Genomic DNA, 20,715 nt, shown 5'->3' on the forward strand with positions numbered 1-20,715 from the left:
TCTCTTACAGGGAATGCAAATTACTTTCACTATACGAAGCAAGGTGGAAGCCCTGTGATTGATGGTGTCGATGATGCTAAGGAAATGGTAAACACCAGGCAGGCCTGCACTTTGCTAGGTAATTTGTAAAACACAGTCATATCCCAAATCTGATATACTAGCAAGTGTTTTCTACATTGTTCGTGTATATTTTCTTCATGCTCTGTTGTGTTTAAGAACAGGACAGTTTGATAATCTTTGGGACTGAGATACTTCTATTGCATTAAGAAGGTATTTAAATTGCAGTGGAATCACATATCTAGTGTAGGAGGTGCACACACTATATGAACATAAATGCTGGATTCCCTTGGTGTAGCATATACAGTGTTGGAGGTCACTGACAAAGCACTTTGAAACAGCAAATTAAATAGTTCATTATAATGGATTTTTTTTTGCATCTGGTTGTAAAATGTTTTAATAGAAGTGGAGCCAAGCAGTACTGTCAAATGCCAAAGTCTCTGAAAAAAACACAACAGTCACTGTTTCTCTCTTGTTAATAAAATTTTTCATCAACTGCAGCTCATGGTTCTTTATTTCTCTCTCCATTCAAAATGTTTTATTCATCATTTTTCAGGGATTAGTGATTCCTACCAGATGGGAATTTTTCGAATCCTTGCTGGCATCCTTCACTTGGGCAATGTGGAGTTTGCATCTCGGGACTCTGACAGCTGCACTATTCCTGTGAGTAGTAGATGAGCTGAAGGACATGGTTTCTACTCAGACAGTTCTGCCTTCTGCTTGTTTGCAGGGATGTCTTCTGAAAAAAAGTAACAATATAAAAATGCAAACGATGTGTTTATTTCTAATTTGTTAACATTTTCACAGTTCTTTTTGCAAATGGATTCAACTCTTATCAGTTTAGAGGCTTTAGGCAATACTCTGTGTATTGTAACAGTGGCTGCCTTCGTTTCGTTTCAAAACTGTAAGTGATCTGTCCTAGAAAAGTCTACCAGACAGGCTGGCTTTGAAGTCCTGGGCAGGTGTCTAGATCTTTATGTTCCTATATGAATACATTCTCTGCCCACAGTAAATACTTTGCAGGATGTTTTTTTTTTAATGTTAAATGCCAAAGTGGCCTAAATAATTGCAAAGCAAATGCTTCGCAAAGTCCTCTGGGATGTCTAGACATGAGCATAGGATATGCAGATATGATTTGTGTGACTCATCTAAGTGTCGTGGTTTTATCAGTCCTTTTTTACCTTTGTGGAGATCAGCAATGAGGACTGCATAGTCTGATCTGAAAAAACCCTCCTCATTCAGTGAGGAGCAAGGCTTCTTAGTGAAGTCCATATTCTGGAGATGAGAAACAAAAAAGATCTGTCTTGTCACTCTTCTCTTCATTGGATTCACAAGTGACCACTTTCTCCTTTGCCTTTCCTTGAATATCTACTGCTGGACTACACAGCCTTCATCTTTCTCTCTCTTCAAATAGTAGCATCAGTTGCAGGGTTTTTTTCTCATTTTACTATCAGTTGCTGTGTGAGCCGGCACAGGCAGGATGCAGGAACAACCACAAAACCACGGATGAAATGCAAAGAGTAAATTTATTTTCGTTACCTCGCCAACCAGGGGATCCCTGAAGCAGCACCCGGGCAGAGGCACACAAGCGGGAACGCAAGCACCACGGAGCTCGGTCCATGCTAGAGGATCACTGAACCTGCTGTTTTCGCCTGTGTTTCAGGGATTCGAGCAGGTGTAATTTACCACTGTGCTTTGATCTTCCCTACAGCAGGGCAGGAATCTCAAGCAAGTTCGATAGGGTGCATCTAAGTCTATCTGTGTTATCTAAACACAGATGTTCTACTTGTCCAACACAAAAGGCGAAACAACAATTAGTATGATATATGTGGTTTTTTGACACCCCAGCTGCAAGTCACTTGAGCGTGTTTACAGTCCTCCTTGCCAATCTTCCGTTACTTCCCCACAGTCGCTTTCTCAAGAATCTGCAGTAGCAGTTTCTGGAGCTGAGACGACACTGGGCCACAGACGATCAGCGTGCCTCGCCTGACACCATCTGTCCGTGGGATCCAGTGGATAGCTGCTGTGAAACCAGCAATAGTCTGGCTCTTTGGCGTGTCCTAAACAGGTCTTCACTACAAAGAAGGCATCATTTAATGATCACAGGTAGAAAGCTGATGAGCCCCAGGACATGATCAGCTAGCCTGTGTTGTAATGGGTATCTCCAATGCAGGAGTCCCACTGAATGAGCTAGTACAAAGCTGCAAGTTCCTGTGCAATCCTATCCTGACTCGGTAAAGATCTAGCAGGCAGCCATGAATGTCTGCTCAATGGCATCCGCTGCCTGAGCCAAGCTGTTCCCTGACAATAGCCGTGTCATTGCAGAGCTCTGTCGCCATGCAGACTGGCCTGCCTGCGAAGCGCTGGCACGGTGCTGCTTCAGGGAGCTCAGCGAAGTGCTCCACATGGTGCCCTGTGAAGGAATCAGTTTGTTTAATATCAGCTTGAGTAACCCTAATGTAACACTCTTTTGCGCAGTGTTCATTATTGTTACTTTATTATTGTCTTCTGAGCCAGTTAAAGTGGTATGGCTAAACCAAAAGAAGACATGCTCAGTTAGCTGGATTTTGGAGGTGTAACAGCACTGCCATGGGACCTGTATGCTGTAAGGACTGGAAGAAGCCCCAGAGAAGTCACAAAGACGTGGAAATAGATAAAGCTGATGTACCCTGAAGCTACTGGGCATGTAGTAACAGTCGCCTGTAATCTGTCCTTGTCAAGATGCTGCTTGTCAGCGTGCTGTTGAGCCACCGGGTGCAAAGTGAATGTGATGAGGCAGTAGTGATAGGGGAGTTCCTCAGGAGGAAAGACCTGTCTGTCCTCCTTGATTTCTAGCTATCGGTTTGCTTGTTAGTCACGAGGTGTAGTATCTTAACTCATTGAGTGGTAAATGCACTGCACGGATTTTTACGCAGAAATCTTATTACCCATCTCAGTGTGCAAGCCTTGCTAGTTGATTTTACCTGGTTAAACAAAGGTAATTTTTTTCACTTGTATAGTCCAATTTGAGAGTTAGAGAACATCATTTGTGTGCTCCAATCTCTTAATGTTTGTCTCCAGAATTCACTGAAAAAATACCATGTTAAATACTGAGACCAGAGAACTAAAGCCCTTCCACACTTCTTCCTCTTCATTCTTGGCTTGGGCTGCGATGCTCCCTTGCCCGTCACCCCTGCCGTGGATGTATATGAGCGGACGACAGCACCACTCAGGAGCTGTAGCCCATTCTGTCCCTAGCACACAGCTGATGTCCTGTACTCTGCATTTCTCTGGCTTCTTCACTCCAAACTAAGACAGTTACAAGAATTCAAAATACCAAGTCCATCCCTGCGAAGCTAGGTGATTAATTTTTGTGCAGGTTGCAGGTTCCCTGTGTGGGGCTTTTTGGTGAACACAAGTATAGTAAAATGCCTTTGGGGAAACTGTGATTCACTAATTTACTTCAGCGATGTGAACGTGCTAAGTGGGGAGGGAACTCATTAAGTTTTGAAGGAGGAAGAGCTAAGGAAGCTGCTGTTGCTGCTTATTGTTGGATCACTGCAGGCAGGCAGTTCAGATTGCATGATTGTACGTGCTCTATTGGTAATACTGTCTCAAGACCTAATGAGATTGTTTTTATTAGCCCAAGCATGAACCCCTCACCATCTTCTGCGACCTCATGGGCGTGGACTATGAAGAGATGGCCCACTGGCTTTGCCATAGGAAGCTCGCAACTGCCACCGAAACCTACATCAAGCCAATTTCTAAACTTCATGCCATTAATGCCAGAGATGCACTTGCCAAACATATCTATGCTAATCTCTTTAACTGGATTGTAGATCATGTGAACAAAGCCCTTCATGCTACTGTAAAACAGCATTCTTTCATTGGAGTGTTGGACATTTACGGGTGAGTCTTTTTGTCAGGGATATGACACCTCTTAGTAATTATTTTACTGCAAAGCGTCTTTGTCTTTATCATGTAGCGCTGCATGGATTACACGAAAAACCCCAAGCCCTTAGTAGCTGCTTATTCCAGCTGAAGGAAGTAGGTGTTTAGTTTTGACATGCTGTCTAAGATCTTTGTCTTGACTTTCAGGTTTGACATTTATAGTGGGATTTCAGATTTTTGGTTGGTAGTTCCTTTATGTATTGCATTGGGGAAAGTTACGAGGGAATTGTCATCTCATGGTTCCTCCAGGGTGACACTTCTAGAGGGGACAAAGATAACTAACATGCTCTCCAGGAACATCAGTCCCTTCCCTGCATTCCTCATCCCTGCCTAAAGAGGGAGCATCACTGAATCGCCCATGTGCTGCAATTTGCCATTTCCCTGTGGGCTTTGTTGCTTGACTGTGGTTGTTTATGCCTGGAATAATGCAATGAATTTGACCGGAGGGAGGGAATTGAAAATTATGGGGTCATTTAATCTGGATTTTTCACTGCACTAGTAATTTTGAGTATCTGCATATTTTAGATTTGAGACATTCGAAGTCAACAGCTTTGAACAGTTCTGTATCAACTATGCCAACGAAAAACTGCAGCAGCAGTTCAATATGGTAAGTAGGAAATGACCGGTATTTCCTCTTCCCTCTCCCCTCACCCAAGTCCATTCTGCTAATTGGGTCCCCAGTGGTTACGATGAATTCCTTCAGTCTATTAACCAGCTGTCCTGGCCGTGGGCTTTGGGGGATGGGGAAAGATCGACTATCTCCTAGAAATAGATTTTATGACTAACTGCTGCTCTGGGACTATTTGAAATTCCGATCACAGTAACAATTATAAGACAGAAGCAGTGCTTGGCAATTAAGACCCCGAGATTGCCTGTCAGTGAGAGCACCGTGGATGAAATTGGAGTTAGCTGTGTCTCCGTAACCTCCAACGAGAGCCTGTGCGCGGGCAGCAGAGAGCAGGGCTTTGCTGCTGGAAATCTGCCACCTGTGCTTCTTCTCCTGGTGTTATTTTTTGAGGGTTTTCAGCCTCATCCTGAAGTTGATGACTGACATGTGGCAAGAAGCGCCTCCAGACTCTCTCTCTCCTCAGCCTTAGTGACGTTTGTAATTATATATCTTACCTGCATAACGATGAGGCAAGTTATTTATGCCAGGTCTGTTGCTAGGCTGTACTGCAGTACGGGAATAGCTTTGAACTCTCTTTATGAGCGTACCTCCATGGCAGTGTGTCCTCGTAGGACCGGATCCCCCCGCACCCTTGTTCATCCCAGCGGCAGGGGTGTGTGTCGGGGAGTGAGCTGGGTGCTGGAGCGGAGGCTGGGCTTTCCAGCCCCGGCGTGCCCTTTCTGTGCTGGCAGTGCCAGCTCCATAAGTGGGATGTCATAACTGATGAGTGCAAGGTATCTTGTTTTCTCAGCCCTACAGCAAAAATCTAGTCACTGTAAGAATTGAGAGGGTTTGCTTCTTTACTAAAGATCACTGTCCCCATGTTTCCTTCCCTCTCGTGCTGTTGCTGTAAGCACTTGTCCCATGAAGGACGGGGTGACAGGGCTTTTGTGTTGGTGCCCTGCCAAGCTGCCAAACCCAGCGCCGGTGGACGCGGGCCCATTGGGCTGCCATGTAGGTCCATGGGGTGGAAGTTGTTTTAAATGAAAGCCCCATGTCTGTGGCAGCAACCAGCAAGTCTTCACATGCCGCGCGGGGTGGCCTGATCCCGGCTGAGGGCAGGCTGCGCGGGGACTGCCTGGCTGCCACGCCGTCTCCACAGCCTGCCCAGCCACCCTTCCCCTGCCTGGCCACCCACAGCTCATACGGAAAATTAGGTCTGAAGACATTTTTCACCACGTAATTGCTAATTCCTTTAGAGTGGAGCAATGGTTTTATGTTTTCTTTCACGACTTTGGTTGGATATGACTCGCCAGTAAAACGCTACCATTGGCTTTCCTGTCAGGAATTAACTCGGCGTGTAACGCGCCCGTTCAGCGGCGGGGTGGGAATGGCTCCCGCGGGTGCTGTTAAGGAGCGCTGCTTTGGAAAGGATGGCGTTAAGCTAATGAAATAAAAGGGATAAACCGCTTTGTCAGGGTAGTTTTCTGCTGTCTGGCAGATGCATGCCAGAGAGCTGCGAGGCGTTTGTGGGCTTGTGCACTGAGCTCGGGGCAGCCCAGGCCAGCTCCAGGAATACAGGTGTTCGTGGTGGCCCCCCGAGCCCTGCCCACAGCGCTGCTCTTTGCTGCGTGGTAGGGTATGCTCCGAGTTCCGTTCTGCCTGCCAGAGCAGTTAGTATGCATTAAAATTTAAATGGGAGATAAAACGTCATTTAAAATAACTGGAGTTTTTAAAAAGAGTGGTTGTGCTATGAAGACTACAGTTTGCCTGTTTAATACCTTACTATCTTTTCTTCCTGCAGTTTTAATTCATGCACATTTAATTAAAGCTGTGCAGGTTTTTTTGTGATAATATTTTTGAATAAATATACAACTACGTTGTTATTGATCTTTGTACCAGATAAATCTTCCACAAAATTTTGCTTAAAGGATTTCTTGTGCTAATACTCCTAGAGTCATTCTTGCAGGTTTTTGCTGAAGACTATATTTTAATGCAATGCGTCATCTTAGAAAAAAATCAACAGCCATTTAAGAGAAAATGGAGCTCTGTTCTTTTGCAAGGAAATGTGAAAGTATTTATAGTGAAATTTTACTTGAAATAGAGCAGTATTCGTAACTTCAAAATCATAAATGCATGGCACATCCACTTTGTAAGTTGCTGTTCCTGCACTTGAGGCTTTTTCTGGGTTTTGTGTTGGTTTTTTTATAAGAGAAAAGAGCTTATAGTAATTGTGGGACAATATAGTAAAAAGATAGGAAAAAATAGACCTTATTTGCAGAGAAAATGGATGAGCGCTTTAATTTGTCTGTTGTTTTTAGGCCAGGAAAAAAGGTTAATTTATTTTTCATACACTCACTTGTTAAAGGGTTTGTTCAGTTCAACTAGTGTGTCACTTGACAGCCTGGATTAATGTGCCGAGATGAATTCAAGTGAGAGTTCGATGTATTTATTCTGCATTTTATTTCACAGAAAACTGTTTTCTTCTTGCCCTGTAGCATGTCTTTAAGCTGGAACAAGAAGAATATATGAAGGAACAAATACCGTGGACCTTGATTGATTTCTACGACAATCAGCCTTGCATCAACCTCATAGAGGCCAAAATGGGAATTCTGGATCTGTTGGATGAGGAGTGCAAGGTGTGTGTTCAAGGGCTTTCATAAAGAAAGAGGTCATCAGCCATCCTGCTTCTGGGGCCTCACAGAGAAAAGTCATCTGTGTATGGCCATCATGTTGACACTCTGCTGCTGAAAGGATTTGGAGAATGTACAAACAGAACTGCCAATTACAGGAGGAGAAAAAATGGTTTTAGTCACGCTTTTTTTTGCCCTCCTCTCCATCATGTGTCTGTATCTGTTTCTGAGTCTCTGATCAACCTTTGTTTCGACTCCGGCAACTTTCTCTTTCCTGTGTGTAGCAAGTGCAGTCTTCGGTCCTGTCAGATTTCTCCAAATTGCCGCTCGCTTGGTGTCTCACCTTTTCTCTTTTATCTTGGTTTAATTTATGCCAAGCCACGTACAGGGATGGCGTGTGGTGTCTGCTTCAGTGGAGACCCAGCTTGGGGTTCTTGCGTATCACAAAGCATCACAAGCCATCTCTAATGGCGGTGAATGAGTTCTGACCCGCTGAGATGCTGCTCGGTCAGATAACGTACCTCTGGGATGTTTGCCTTCAGGCGTGTGGCACTGGAAGCGTCGTATGTGTCACACAGCGGCTACACCTGCTGCTGGGCTGCGCCCAGTCCAGAGTATTAGAAAGGCAAGCGCATAGCTGGTTACCGGCTTCCTTGCTTATGGCAGTGCTGGGAATCCAAAGAGTTGGAGTTTGAAAGCAAACCACAAAACGTTGTCCCCCGTCTTCTCAGTTCCTTTTGCTACTGGAAAGTTTTCAAGACATTTGAAATAGCTGTGTGTTCTCTTCCGTAGATGCCAAAAGGCTCGGATGACACTTGGGCCCAAAAACTATACAATACTCACTTGAATAAATGTGCCCTCTTTGAGAAACCACGTTTGTCAAATAAGGCTTTTATCATCAAGCACTTTGCTGACAAGGTAAGGACTTTTCCTCTTGCTGTGGCGGGTGTTGCTGAGCCTGTGCGCAGGAGGGGGTCCTGGGGGTGGGTGGCTGTTGCAGGCAGCGACTGGGCAGCGGCATCCCTGGCTCTACTCGGCTTCTTGGAAAATGAGTGCCTGCCTGTACACCCGATCAGGAGAAGAAAGTTGACCTGGCAGCTGTGCAGAGCCAGGAACACAAACAAGAGCTCCTGACTCCTGTCACATGCTGTGGCCACTAACCATCCTTTTTCAAAACATGACAGCTTAGTGTATTTGCAATTCACAGCATAATTGTATCGATTCCAATTATGCTATAGAAATACACAAAACAGAAAATGATATATCTCACTGTAGTTTTAGCTGAAGAGCAACAACAAAACGTTGGTTTTGCTGCCATCTTAATGTGCAACACAGGAAAGAGACTGACATACCCTTCGTCTTATCGCTGGAGCAGTATGTGCTGCTCCCACCATCGCCTCTGCCGGTCGGTGAACGGCTGTTTCTAGGAAGTAGGTAGAACGAGGGGTATCTCAGTGGAGGGCGTGCATTGTTCAGCTCCCACCGTGCATCATCGAACTGAGCAACTCCGCAGGTTAAAATAAAATAAAAAAATTAAAAATCCTGTTGAAGATAATTGTCCTGTTAAACAAAGAACCTGCCTCAGAATATTGTCAGCTTTGTCGAAAAACGTTTGGAGACGCTCTGGGATTCTTATCAGTAGATCTGTATGTGCTGACATGGGGGGTTGGAGGCCTTTATTTGCCTCCACTTGATTTCTCCCAGGTTCTTGAATTCATGCGTAGAAGAGGGGTCCTGTTCTCGTTATGTCTAGTGTTACCTTAATGAAAGCAGCAAGAACATCTCTGTAACTGTTTAGATTCATGAGTTCTGTTTTATTTGGTGGATGAGAGAACAAGAAGGATTTAATTAATATTTAATATACTGTTCGTTAGGCTAAACTTCGATACTTGAAAACGAGGCTTTCCTATGCCTAGTGTGAGCAGTGAGGGCCAAGGCAAGCTAAAAGTAGCTCCAAGCAGGTATTGGCAAAGCTCTAAGCTCTGATGCACTCCCTGTGCTAAGCATTTTATGCTTTCCTGCGTGCTTACGTGAATGCACACAGACATCTTGAAGGCAAAAATAAAACTGTAGCTGGCAGGTTAGTAGCCTCTGTGCCTTGACGTTGTCTTCTCTGGGAGAAGGCAGAGATTCTGCTGCCCTCTCCTGGCACTGTCTCCCGCAGTAAGAACATTGATGGTACCCGAGGTAATGTTCAGAGTGGGCTTTCAGCTGTGGGTAGACCTTGGGGAGATCCTCTGCCTTCTTCCCCCCTCGGAATTTTTTGAAATGTTTTGCAGCTCGGGGTATAGTGGTGTTGTGTAAGCATCGATAAAAGGCTGTACTGAAAGGGGCAGCTGATGGCTATCAATCTGTCCGCTCTGAAAGAATAAAATTGCTATAAGGGTCTGCTCTTGTATTTTATAGTCTGCACTTCTGCTGATACAAGATTGAAGAGTTAGCATGAGACAATTTGTGAGAGTTAGCACACTTAATTAGTATTGAATTCTAAGGTATAGACTTTTGACTTTTTGGTTTGTGTTCAGCCTTGAATTAGGACAGTAAAATAAATACTAGGTTTTTATCTGACGCTCTGGCTGTTCTTTGGTCCAGGAGACTCCATGGCCCTGTGATAGAGGATTGTAATGTATTGTCACAACAGTCAGACTTCTTACTGCTTCTGGTAAAAATAGTCTTTCTGAGTACAAATGAGGCATTTTCATAATAAGCTGCAAGCAGATCTACTTACTGCCTCTCAGCTGATGAGATGAGATACTTTGTCCTCAGTTGCATCTGGATTTCACACAATTTTGCAGCCCAAACAACTTCAGTGAAGGAGATGCTCAACGCAGATTTTGATTCTTCACCTTTACAGTAACCAATCATGCTGTCTTACCACAAGCATCTCTCAGCAGTGAAATATATCTGGTATAATGCAATAGGAGTATTCATCTCTATGTATTTTAATGTTTTACGTTTTACTGGAAAGCACTCTGAGGAAAATCTATATTTAACGAAGATGCACTTGGGAGCTGATGTTTTCAACATCCACAAGAATTATCTGTTTTAAATGTGAATGTTACAGCTGGTGAATTCTATGCAAAATACTCTTACTAAATACTTTTAATACTTACTTTTTTGTAAAATTATGGTTTTCAGGTGGAATATCAATGTGAAGGCTTTTTGGAAAAGAATAAAGACACAGTTTATGAGGAACAAATTAAGGTCCTAAAATCAAGTAAGGTTAGTATAAGGATTTTTTTTTTCTTCTTTTGCAGTTATGAATCCTTGAGTAAAGGGTCATATAAAATTTCTTATAAACCTAGGAAATATTTCTCCCTCAGTATCAGATCAACTGAAATTAAACATAGTTTGTGTTTTACTTGGCTATCTGTATGAATTTAGAAAGTCCCGTAGCCTAATTTTGCTCCATGTAAGATCAGTCTATATTTAGCCACTGATTTCACGGTTTGTTTTTTGGGGAGGGTTGTTGGTTTTTTATTTCTTGTTTTTCACAAAACTTTGCTATATTTTTTGTAAAGGCATCAAGGACTTCTAATATATTGCAGTAGCATAAGAAAGCTTAACAGTTAAGCCCTTAATTTTGTAATCTGAAAACAGAAGCTCCTTGCTTATGGCCTGACAATTGAGCAGAAAATTTCTGGAGGCAAAACAAGTTCTGTTCCAGAAGCAAAATGGGAGCGGAATGAAATGTATAGACCCTAAGGACACAAACCAGAATTTATGGACTCTTGCCTTCTCGATATCTACGAAAGAAAGATAACATCTCAATTGAAAAATACTACGTGAAGGAATATTATGAAACAGGCCTTCAGTGGTATCATCTGCTTTTTTTAATGGCAAAAATGCTAGTTGTGCTCTTCTGAAATGTAAGGGTAATTAACTTGACATTGCACTGTGATGGCTGTTGGGAATTTGCTAGCTCTAATGGCCCAGGAAGCTGGTATCAAGGACAGGCTATTTAAAATTACACTATTCTATCAGGAAAACCAACATTTTTCTCTTCTGTTTCCATTCTGAGCAGATATATGAAGCTAAATGATTAAAACGTAGTGTAATGGAAAACCACAGCCGACTTTCTGCTGAGAGAAGTGTTGAAGTGGTTTGAGTGAAGTCAGTTGCTGTGTGTCTGGGAGGCAGGTGGCATCCTCGGGAGCTGGCAGGGACCAGCCGCCTGTGTAGCTCCGGCTCTGCCACGGCGTGGCAGTGCATTGTGCAGGGCAGAGGTGCAGGCGTGCTCCGAGGGATGTAGTCCAGTGAGTAAGGGACGATGGGGACATAGCTGCCATAAGAGCACGAAAATAGCTTGAGCAGGCTCAGTCAATTAAGTCTAAACACTAAGAAGCAATGTGGTTTGCCCCAATGGTAGGTTTTACCAAAACCAGTGTTTTTTAAAAAAAAAAATTCAACTGTGAGGAAAATAGATTTTCAAAAGTAGAATGTTTCATTTTTATTTTTCAGCAGGCCCTCTTTATTAGTAATTGTAGTGGGATTGCATTTCTGATTTTTATTTTTTTTTGTTGTCGCTGTTTTCTGGGTTTGCGCTGCACTTTCAACAGAAGGTAATTCTAAATTGAATGCATCATCTGTCATCCTGCCCATGCCCACTCTCACATACAGCTCGAATGCTTCTTTGCTCTCCAAAGTGCATGACACACACTGCTCTTGGCAAGCACTGTAGTGTTTAGCTATTTATTTTGGCCTTCTCTATAAATCCACCCACAGGACTCTTTGAACTAGTTCAGTTTCCATGCATGTATCATGAAGCAATACAACAGTCCTCAGCTTTTATTCTTGCTACTGGCATGTTGTTAAAATCTTCTGTTCTGGCTCTGTATTGAAAGAAATGATCTGTCAGATTGTTAGCAGCATGTCTGTTAAGTTGCTGGAAAAAATTACAGGGAAAAAATGCTAGCTTGCTTGTTTTCTACCATGTGAATTATTTGCCCTTTGATCAGTGTTTTCCCTCTCTTTGAACACTCCTAGTGTTCTGTGAAACAAAGAAAATTGATAAGATACTCAAAACCAAAACCAAACGAAAACATGAATGCCCCCAGCGCGGATCATCTCAGCAACGCTCTCCTGTTGTTGACCTCTGCTGCAGAAGGCCATACATTGCTCCTTTCTTCTGCATGCAGTAACTGGGGCAGTGTCTATGAAAATGGTGCCTTTGAAATGCACTTGCCTGTTTTTACAGGCAGATTTTCCCAGGTTTGGAAAAAGGGAATGAGACTTACATACTGATAGCTTAGAAGAGTTCATCCATCTGCAGTCCAGGCACTGGGGACTCCCACCTCTGGTGTGTGAGAGCATCAGGAGTTTCAGACAAAGCATATTGCATTCAAATAAGTTTCTGTATAGGATGAAAAGACTTGGCTCTGTAGCTCAGATGCCTGTGTATACCGGCTCACTCCGTCTGACTGCGGGCAGCTGAATGAGGTGGCGGTGGCCCAATCATCCTGAACTCTTTGCTGAGTCAGTGGAAGGAGACGGGCTAAATCACCCTCTGGAAATGTCATTCTTCCACCAGCTACAGAGGTAATCTGAGGTGATTGTGCTCCTAATCCGGCCAATGCAGGTGACATAAAGCTAAGCTGTGATATTTCTTTTTTAGTTAAGGAATCTAGGGTACCTTCGTAGCATTCATAGTCATTATATTATGCTGGAGTGCTGTGCTGGATGCTACTGAGGAATGTTTGATGCCTTCTGCTAGGCCATCTGGCACAACCACAGAGCACAAGTACCATTTTGTTGCGCAGCATGTTTCATTGGATATCATGCATGCTCACCAAGTTTTATAAGGCAAACCCGATTTTTTTATTTTTTAGGTTATACTTAGCCCAAGCACTTTCTAGTACTGAAAATTGAATGCTCCTATCTCTTGGGAGAAAATGCACAGATGCTAGATAAAAGATTATTCATTGACAGGTAGAGAAGTTCAGATTTTCTTACTCTTATAATGCTTCTGAAGTGCTATAGTTGTCAGTAGAAAGACCTAGTGGTGCTATTTTTAGTAATAAGTTAATTCAAAGCAGCTATTATATATGGGTGTATTTTGTAGCCATTAGAGAAAGGGAACTGGAAGCCCTGAGTGATACTTGGAAAGATGTTTCAGGTTTTTCCTCCACTCCCACTGGCCTGAGAGTAGATCTTCAGTCAGATAAATTTGGCTAATGTTTTTTTTTGTAGTTGATGGTTCCTCTTTTAAGTTCATTATTTTAATTTAGAGTGATAAAGCAGAAAAATTCTTTGTTGCCTGCTGGGTTATTCAGTGTCCCAGATATTCCTCAATGACAAAGGAGTCTGATGCACTACTGGAATACGAGAGGACCCTGTTGTTTCCTTCTTAGATCAAAGCAGCCATATATAATTGCAGTTGGTACTTATGAAACTGCTGTCAATATCTAACAGTTTCACATGGAAGCTATTGCTGGCTCTATGAAAAACAACTCAAATCAGAATTTTATCTTCAGAAGGAGACTCACTGATCAAACCCACAAAATTTTTAGTATTAAATCATGGCCCACTTGCTCTACTACTAGCTTGAATGCTTTTTTGCGTTTGTCCCCATGTGGAGTTCAACAAAAACCCAGTGCTTACAAAAACTGAGCCTGGATTCTAACTGCCCTAAGCACAAACGGGTGCAAACACTTGCTGGATTCTTACTCTCTGTATTTTTTTCTGCTGTTATACCAGTTTAAGCTGCTACCAGAGTTATTCCAGGATGAGGAGAAGGTCCTCAGTCCCACCTCAGCAACCCCTTCAGGGCGCGTGCCTTTGACTCGAACGGCTGTAAAACCAGCCAAGGCCAGGCCAGGTCAAGCCAGCAAGGAGCATAAGAAAACTGTGGGACATCAGGTGAGTCTGAAGATGCAGCTCCATTAAATAATCTCTCCCTCTACCTCCCTGTGTCTCATAGGTCTCAAGGCGTGCTGGTGCTTCTTGGGATCCCTTGTGATTTTGAGACAGCTGCAGCTGATTATGACTTACAGTTTGGAGCAAATCTACCCTAGTTACTAATACATTTTGGACCACAGTTTCAGGGAGCTCAGTTCTTATTGTGGTGCCAAAACCAAAACTCATGTTTTTCAAAACAGATTTAACAGTGGAGGCTGAGAAGCTTTGAAAATCTTATAGTGGGTCTTTTTCACCATGTGCCACATTGTCTGACTGAAATCAAAAGTGGGAGTTCAGTCCCCAGAAAACTTGGTTCCAGTTGTCAATGGGCTGAACGTAAAATATCCACGTGTACGTGCCAGAATTAAATTATAAGTACGCAGGTCAGTACAGCTGGAGAACTCACTACTACTTTGTTACTTTCCACTCAACAGATTTAACAGCTGTTTTCTCAGGATGGTTATGTCCCCAGTCAATGCTTTATATGTGACAGATAGTCCCTTGGACTATACATAGGAGACAAGGGGAAGGTTTTTGACAGTTTAGTACTCAGTTTTTATCTACTTGCCAGCCTGTACCACTTTGCTAGTGAGTAGCAATGTTCTTCTTTTGCCTGGGGCTTCCGGCAGGTCTGTGTGGATAACTCTTTTTATGTTACTGTAGGACAGCCTGGAATATAGATTAGCTCTCAGGGAGCGTAAGTTCTTTGTATCAGAGTCCCCTGCCAGTTCTTGAAGATGAACCAGCCACATCTCTCAGGTGCTCAGGGTTCTGATAAAATGACCAAAAATGCCTGGGCTTTGTTCGCTGCCTCAGATGGTTGTCAATCCTCTAACAAAGATGTTAGCACAGTGTCCGTCTAGTGTCATGAGCTAGTCACACTGCTAAGTGAGAATCAGGGAATTCAGAGAATGTTTGGTTTGGATATTCATAATTTCCCTATAACCTTTCCCAAGCAAGCCATGTCAAGCTATGGGTGGGAATAGGAATGGTTATTCTTGCTGCTGTACAGAATGTGAATCTGCTTGGCATGTGTTCGTGGTACAGGCTGCAAATTCCAATCTTCTGCAATTCATGCAAGAGAACCCCTGCCCAGTTATCTTTTTAATTTGAACTTCATTGCTGGTTTTGCGAACAGACAGTATCCTGAGGCTGGTAGAGGCCTAACAGTTTTGTTGTCAGACTGAAACTACGAGTTGAAGCGTTAGGGGTACTCTCATACTACTGCTATCAATCAACCATGTGTATTAATTTATAAGTTTTAAAGAAAGCTAATTCAAAAGTGATTTTTATCATATTCTGTGTAGAAGTAGAGGTTGGCTTAGAATCATGAGGTCAACAGAAAAAGGGAAATCCATACCAATACGTATAAAACATCTGAGACATGTTTTCATGGTTTTCTTTATCTATTGGGGTATTCTGTGGTTAGAAGGGTATACTGCAGTACGTTAAGTATTTGTGTCCTGATACTTCTTTAAAAGTAAAGCTCCTAAAACTCTCGGATATTGGACTTTCAAAGTTCTCTTCAGTAGGTCTGACATTGGGATCAGTGGAGCTGAAGAAATTGATAGTGGTTTTTTTACCACTCTGTTGATTTTAAATTTGATTTAAAATGTATTTATAATTAAGTGGCTATTTAGTAATGTGCCATGAGGTTTAGTCATGAAGAGATGGATTAGACAAAGATTAGGGTAGATGAGACAGTCGAAAGCTGAAGATAACTCAGTCTATCCCATGTTTTTGTAATTTATCACATGCTGATATGGGAACTTTACTCCTGTAAAGCCTAACATTTAGAAGTCTCACTGTAACATAATTCACCTGAAGATGGTATCTGAAACTAAAATCTATTGCCATAACAAAAACAAGCTGGTGTTTATTACCTAAAGCATTATTACAAATAAGCAAATAACCTCAGGAAAGGGACCTAAGGATATCTCAAACATGACTGAGCTTATTGAGGCTATTCCCTGATATTTTTCCCTTTTTATTTTTCAAAAAGTTTCGAAACTCTCTTCATCTGCTGATGGAAACCCTGAACGCTACAACTCCACACTATGTGCGCTGTATTAAGCCTAACGACTTCAAGTTTCCGTTCACGTAAGCTGGTTCATGTATGGTTCGTGTAGCTTGTGCATGGGAGGGAATTGCCCAAGGCCTCGGAGGATCGAGGTTCTACTAAACTTTGCTCACTCAGGAGTGAAGTGGTGTGTCTCCTTTCTCTTGTTATGGACTCATTGTGTGTGAGTACGTTTTGGGATGAATAGAGGGAGAAATACTTCCTGATGCTTTTTTTTGTTAGTTTATGGTGATATATGAGAAAAGATACCAGGATTTTCTTTGCTATCTGTTTTAAATGTGACTGGCAGTTTGCACTCCTTGAGTTCATTTGGCATTTGCTGGAATTTGCTTTTGCAGATTCCAACATCTTATTCCTTATCTTCTTTTCATACCTGAACTTGTTTAGAGGTTTTGTTTAGAGGTTTTGTCAAAAGTCTGCTTAAAATCTGGGCGCACAAGGACTCCCGTGGCTATTGGGCAGGCCAGCAGGAAGCAGGACAGGACGAGCAGCTTGCAGCAGCTGATGGGCTCGGGCAGTTCCCTGGTCAGGCTGTCTTCTGTTATCGCTGAGTTGCAGAAGCATGAGCTGGACTTGTTAACCATCCAACACATCCCACCCCTGCTCCCCCTCCGTGCCACTGCTGCCCTGGGTGTGCGCAGGGCAAGAGGTCCCACGTAATGCAAAACTAGCCCCACACCCACAGGCTCTTTGTATTCCTACTTAGATTCGATGAAAAGCGTGCGGTGCAGCAGCTGAGAGCTTGTGGTGTCCTGGAGACCATCCGGATCAGTGCAGCTGGCTTCCCCTCCAGGTGTGTTTGCTGCTTTTTAGATTGCTTTCAGCTGCAGTTCTTCTTTTTAAGAGAATTATTCATTGTTGGGGCTGACACTGTCTCTGTTTTTGGGACAGGTGGACGTACCAAGAGTTCTTCAGCCGTTACCGTGTTCTGATGAAGCAGAGAGATGTCCTTAGTGACCGAAAGCAGACGTGTAAAAATGTCCTGGAGAAGCTGATTCTGGTACTAGACTTAGTGCTGAGAGCATTTGGAATCTGAAGGAGTAAAGATAGCGTCCCTTACTCCCTCATAGCCACACCATTTTAGTACTTCTCCGAAGTACTAAACCACCAATATTAGCACAGGAACTGTAGAGTTTCCCAGTGTATCACAGGAAAGGAAGACAGTGATTTTAAGTGTGGGTAGGTTGAGGGTGAGCCTTACCTTGCTTAACAGCAAGATGTATTAACCACACCTTAATTAAGGTATGGTTATCTGGAGGTTTTCTAATGTGGAGGTGTTTCTGTCAGCGTGTGTTTGTGTCTTCCACAGTGCTCCTCTCAGCTCCTGTGTTGAAGTCAACCTTCTTCACTTCTTTCATCCTCGTGACATTGTCTTCCTGCTTAGCACTGGGGCTGTCCTCATACCTTGGCAGCCTCTTGTTTTGCCTCCTACCTCCAGTTGCAGCCCTACATTCCCAGGCTATGCCATCCACACCACTGGCATTGCATCTGAACTGATGTTTTTCTTGGGATGTCTTAAGGACCGATGAACAGCGGAGGGCAGGCAGGCTCCAAAGAGACAGTTCCAGCCAGTTCTCAGTAGAAGGTGGTTAATTGAGACTTACTCAGAAGTGTCAGTTAGGAAGAGAAAGAGACAAAGTTTACTGAAGATATAAAAGCAAGAAAGCTTACCTTGCTGAAGTGCAATGCCAATGTTAGGATGTTTATGGAAACAAAAAAAATAAATACTGTGCAGGCAGGTTGGGGCCCGGCTTTTTAAATTCTGTGACATTGGGTGGACTTAACGAAAATCTTTTGGTTTATATGCATGTGCCTGTATTTGTAGTGTTAATATATAGTGTTAAATGTATCCTAAGCTGTAGCTCTTTGACTGCTGTTCCTTTTAACTTAACATCAAACAATCAACAGAAATTTTTTTTTTCAATGTATATTCTCAGTTTTTCCCTCCAAGGAGTCCTACAGCCTATAGAGATATTATAGGATATTATTCTCTTTCAGTTTTAGTTCTGACATTTCAGATGTGTTTGAGCAGCAGCGAGATGCTTTGTTCTGGCTTAGTCCTGATGCAGTAAATGATGTGTATATGTTTGAAGCCCCAGCTGTTCTGTTTGTACTGTATAATACGGTTGAAGATGGACCATTCAGAGGGGTCATCTACAATTCAAGCGGGAAATTGTACATGTGCATTGCCTGTATTGCTTTCTTCTTCCGGGCCCCTTCGCCACGTCCTGTAGCCTTCCACGTCTCTTATAATCTTTGTGGCATTCTTGTCTAAGCAAAAATCTCACGTTACTCCTTTAGGCCATGCTTGTGGCCTTACTGTATTAATTTGTTAACAGAATCATACGGAGGAAGTACTCTCCTCCACTACTTCATTTACATCTAGGTTTACTCGAAATATTACACAGATAATTTTGCCTCTTTACTAACTGTATTTTCATTTAGCCCTTCATGCCTTCTTTTTATCCACTAACATTTAATGCTGGAACTGATCCTCTTTTTACCTCTGAAAATAGGACAAGGATAAGTACCAGTTTGGTAAGACAAAAATATTTTTCCGGGCTGGTCAAGTAGCCTATCTGGAAAAAATAAGGGCAGATAAGCTGAGAGCTGCCTGTATCCGCATCCAAAAGACAATCCGAGGCTGGCTCATGCGAAAGAAGTACGTGCGTATGAGGAAGGCTGCCATCACCATTCAGAGATATGTCAGAGGGTACCAAGCACGATGGTAAGCAATGCTCGTGGGAAAACCCACACTAGCCTCAATTCAGATCCCTTTAAGTAGGACATTTAAATGTGATACATTTGTTCTCCCCTTCCTGTACTGGCTGAGAGGAAATGATTTTCCAGGGAAATGAAGGAAAGTGAATATAATGAGTGTGTCTGTTCTGCCTGGTTTTGACCTCCTGAGAGGTCAGTAGCACCCTGGCTGTATGATGCTTAGAACAGTATGTCATTAGTGGGAGCAGAGTACAAGTAGTACTAGGAGATATGTTGCGGGTGAGGTAAAGCAGGACTCTTGGCTGAGTCCTTATTGCCCAGTTTCCATGTGCCCTCCCAGCTGGGTCTGTCTGTCCTGCTGGAGAAGCCATTCCTCATCCAGGGTGCAGCTGTGAAGGGAGAGACATCAGTCAGAGTGATTTGTTTGGATTGACTTCTGAGGGATGGCCATGGATGGGCCAGAGAAAAGGGGAGTCCAGGTGATACAGTTCAAAGACAAGATGGTTATGAAGACTGTAAGAATCAACATTTGGAAAGAGGCTTATGTCAAGATGCTTTGTGATTGTCTTGCTGAGAGGGACAAGAACAAGCAAACATTTTCTACATGTTGAGGTTAGGAGAGGAGATCTGGAAGGTGGCATGGTGGAAATAGCTTTAAAGCTGGAGAAAAGGTGATGAGAAATTAAGCTGAGTTTATCTTGTCAGTTCTATAGCACAGTTCTCAGAGGAAGTGAAAACATTTCCCTGTAAAACCTTGCAAGGTTTCTGTTAATTTGTCATTCTGTTGTACTGCCATACGGTGGAATAGCAAGTAAATACGCTGTATCACTGACAACATTAGGAAGAAACTGAAGTAGAAGGTGTAGCTCTTGAGAAAGAGGGTAAAGTTATAGGATGTAAAAAAACGATATTCAAGCACTGGAAAATAATTACAGGTATTACTTCTAATCTTTTTCTTGCTTAGCTATGCCAAGTTCCTGCGGAGAACACGGGCTGCCATCACTATTCAGAAGTTCCAGCGCATGTATGTGGTCCGCAAAAGATACCAATGCATGCGAGCTGCTACTATTGCTCTTCAGGCTCTCTTAAGAGGTTACATGGCCAGGAACAAGTACCAAATGGTAAGAAATCATAATGTTTTACTTCTTCGCTCTAGCTTTATTTCCACATACCTTCAGGACAAAGCTGCTCTGTGGTGTCCCCTAGGGAATCTTGAAATGTTTGTGTGCGTGCTGTTACGCATAATGCACAAACAGAATATCACAGCATGGATTGAAGGACAGCACCTGGAAATTAGAAAGATCTGATACTGCAAGCAATGAAGTTGTCATCTTAGAGATATTCACGTTGTCATCTAATAAGGATGTACCTAGACTTTCAGTGCAGCCAGTGGAGAATCTAACAGGGATTTACAGCATTTCTCTTGAGAAAACTTTTTCATTTGTTATCTAGAATGTTGAGGCACTTAAAATAAATACTGAAAATGGCCTTGTATGAATGTGCCTCCATAAGTCCAAGTCAGTATTGCCCACATCAATATACATATGTGATACACTACTATTCTTATTCCATCCCTAATTTCAGTGATTCTGAAATGGCTGATGGAATGTACTGAAGGGCATTAATGTTAGCAAAGAGATATCCACAAATATAGGAGATTAAAACTTAAGCATGGGGTTTTTTTTCATTTTTGAAGGTATTGATGTTGGTTTTGTTTTGGAGAGAAGTTGATATAACCCTGTCATAGTGATATTGGTAATACTTTCCTGATTATGCTTGATAAAAAATAA

General features: G+C 42.7%; 1 protein-coding gene across 1 annotated transcript in view; it reads left to right on the forward strand.

The window, feature by feature from the left end:
* MYO5A (myosin VA) overlaps window positions 1-20,715 on the forward strand; it is a 93,033-nt gene that overhangs the window by 42,540 nt on the left and 29,778 nt on the right. Inside the window, exons 8-21 of the mRNA XM_059824173.1 lie at window positions 11-118; window positions 614-720; window positions 3,680-3,945; window positions 4,513-4,594; window positions 7,093-7,233; window positions 8,020-8,145; window positions 10,366-10,449; window positions 10,612-10,614; window positions 13,924-14,085; window positions 16,127-16,224; window positions 16,911-16,997; window positions 17,096-17,204; window positions 18,721-18,932; window positions 19,890-20,046. Coding sequence (XP_059680156.1) covers window positions 11-118; window positions 614-720; window positions 3,680-3,945; window positions 4,513-4,594; window positions 7,093-7,233; window positions 8,020-8,145; window positions 10,366-10,449; window positions 10,612-10,614; window positions 13,924-14,085; window positions 16,127-16,224; window positions 16,911-16,997; window positions 17,096-17,204; window positions 18,721-18,932; window positions 19,890-20,046 — 1,742 coding nt within the window. The remainder of the gene's footprint in view (window positions 1-10; window positions 119-613; window positions 721-3,679; window positions 3,946-4,512; window positions 4,595-7,092; window positions 7,234-8,019; window positions 8,146-10,365; window positions 10,450-10,611; window positions 10,615-13,923; window positions 14,086-16,126; window positions 16,225-16,910; window positions 16,998-17,095; window positions 17,205-18,720; window positions 18,933-19,889; window positions 20,047-20,715) is intronic.

The sequence above is a fragment of the Gavia stellata genome, chromosome 13, assembly GCF_030936135.1.
Source record: "Gavia stellata isolate bGavSte3 chromosome 13, bGavSte3.hap2, whole genome shotgun sequence".
Lineage (NCBI taxonomy): Eukaryota > Metazoa > Chordata > Aves > Gaviiformes > Gaviidae > Gavia > Gavia stellata.